At 45.6% G+C, this 2500-nt stretch overlaps 1 protein-coding gene across 5 annotated transcripts in view; it reads left to right on the top strand.

Annotated features, from left to right (window-relative positions):
• Nucleotides 1-2500, top strand: part of utrn (utrophin) — a 157904-nt gene that overhangs the window by 142270 nt on the left and 13134 nt on the right. For 4 of the 5 annotated variants that reach the window (XM_062551193.1, XM_062551190.1, XM_062551191.1 and 1 more), the window contains one exon: nt 2212-2250. The exons of the other annotated variant lie outside the window; for it this stretch is intronic. In XM_062551193.1, the coding sequence (XP_062407177.1) occupies nt 2212-2250 (39 nt within the window). The remainder of the gene's footprint in view (nt 1-2211; nt 2251-2500) is intronic. 5 annotated transcript variants of the gene reach the window in all.

The raw sequence follows: 2500 nt of genomic DNA, 5'->3' as shown, positions 1-2500 counted from the left end.
AGTTTTCATAGTTTGTTTGTGTGATTGTTTTTGTGTTTCTGTGTTGAATTGTTTGTGTTTTTGTGTGTTTCTTCGTTTAATTATTTATGTTTTTTGTGTGTGTGTGCGCGAAACTCATTGTGAAAAGTAACAGAAGCCTTGAAGCTGAATGGTTCGTTTGTACGGCTTAGAGAACAGCTGCCAATCTTTGGGAACATTGTTTTCTTATGAAACGTCAATAAGTGTTCTTTTACTTTGCACTCTGAAAGCGAATTTGTTGAAATCAACACAGCTTGTGTTGTGTTCATCTCTACAGTATGTCCAGATAAGGCCAACAGTTTACGTTGTTTACAACACATTGCTTTCATTATACATGAAGTATACACGTGTTGAAAATAACACCACTTGAGTTGAAAGCAACACAACTTGTGTTGTTTTTAAAACATCTCGTAGTTTGTGTTGTTTCCAACACATTTGTTTTAAGAGTGTGCTCCTTTAAAAGTGCCACAGGAGTGGGTTGGTGTTTGCTGCTTACTTTGTCACTGTTCTGTAGCCATAGTGTTTATAAGCAAACACACACACGCCCGCACACACACTCTCCAACACCTCAGTAATGAAAGCTGGGCTGAAGAAGATGATGTTGCCATGACCTTCTACTTATCTGACCTCTTTGGAAGTGCTCTCTCACACACACACACACACACACACACACAGAGAGAGAGACAGTGAACGGAGTGTTTATTTCCGTGTTGCATTGTGCCATTGGTGAGATGAAAGAATTCTGGCCATGTTTGTAACAGAAGATGAATGGACCACTGAGCTGAAGGCACACTGAGATGTGTGTGTGTGTGTGTGTGTGTGTGTGTGTGTGTGTGTGTGTGTGTGTGTGTGTGTGTTTGGAGGTCAGGCTTTTTCTCCCCCTCAGAATCTCATTACTTTGCTGTGGCTAGAGTTTTCAGTGGGAAAAAAAGAGCAGACAACCACCCTCCTTCCTCTGTCCTCCTCTCTCCATCACTTCATTTTCTATCTTGCTCTCTCTCTCTCTCCCTCTCTCTTTCTTTCTTCTCTCTCTTTCTCTTTTCACTCTCTCTCTCTCTCACCTCTGCCTCACACACTCAGCCTTTGTTTATTTTGCACACAGTTTGAATCACACAAAATAGGGTCCCTGTTGTGTTTTTCTGTGTTTTTGTTTCTGGTCTGCTATCAGGACAGAGTGAGGTTGTGTGGGATCATGTGTTAGTCTGATCCTAGAAGCCTTGTCTTGTTTCTGGGGGTTTGTCAAGAGAGAGATAGGAAGTGTGTTTGTGTGTGTGTATTTATGTGTTTATGTGTGGCCCTGGTTATTAAGTTTATCCATAGAAACTAGAGCCACAAGCGAAAAAACAAGTGCCGCAGGCATCTGATGTCTGACTCTCAAACACACACGCGCACACACACACACACACACACACACACACACACACACACACACACACACACACACACACACACACACACACACACAAGCCTTAAGTGGTTATCTGCCAGACTACCGCTGGGTTCTAGTGCCTTATTTGCTCTGAGTCTGATTGTAGTGGAGGAGAGAAGCAACAGAGCAGAAAGACAAGAATAGAAAGTTCTGGAAAGAGTGAGAGAAAGAACAGGAGTAGAAAGCTTGGGGAGAGAGGGACCACAAGGAAGAGAGATGGAGAGCAAGACAGGAATCTGGAGAGAGTGAGAATGAGAGTGAGAGTGAGAGTGAGAGAGAGAGAGAGACTGAAACAGAAGAGAAATATATATAAGAAGAATGGAGAGAGAGAGAAACAGGAACAGTACAGGAGTCTGGGGAAGAATAGGAATGTGTGTGTGTGTGTGTGTGTGTGTGTGTGTGTGTGTGTGTGTGTGTGTGTGTGTGTGTGTGTGTGTGTGTGTGTGTGTGTGTGTGTGTGTGTGTGTGTGTGTGTGTGTGTGTGTGTGTGTGTGTGTGTGTGTGTGTGTGTGTGTGTGTGTGTGTGTGTGTGTGTGTGTGTGTGTGTGTGTGTGTGTGATCTTCACATCTGCTGAATCTGACAGGACAAACGAAAGTTAAAGATGTGTTTGTGTGTGTGCCTACCCTCTTCCTGGTGTATCATACCCCTGAATATCAGTGTGATTGTGAATGAGACTGTCGTTCTGTATGTAGCTCTGTGTGTTTGTGTGTGTGTGTATGTGTGAGTGTTGACCTTTGACCCTGTGACCTCTGACCTTTTACAGTCCCGTCACCCTCCTCAGCATGTGTCCAGAGCAGTATGAGTGAGTATCCCCCCCTGGACCCTTCAGCAAGACCGCCCGGCCACACACACACACACACACACACGCCCCACAACCCCTGCACGACCCCCTCTGTCCACTCCCTCCCCCCCCCCCGTCAACCACCTGCACGCCACCACGCATGCCCGACCCTCCCCAAAAATATCGACCCCCCCAGCATGATGCACCTCTCCTCCGACCCTTCCCTTATGTACTCCCTCTCTCTCTCGCTCTCCTCCTCCTCTCCTCTGTC

Source organism: Sardina pilchardus, chromosome 12 (assembly GCF_963854185.1).
Source record: "Sardina pilchardus chromosome 12, fSarPil1.1, whole genome shotgun sequence".
Lineage (NCBI taxonomy): Eukaryota > Metazoa > Chordata > Actinopteri > Clupeiformes > Clupeidae > Sardina > Sardina pilchardus.
This window is presented reverse-complemented; position numbering and strand designations above follow the sequence as displayed.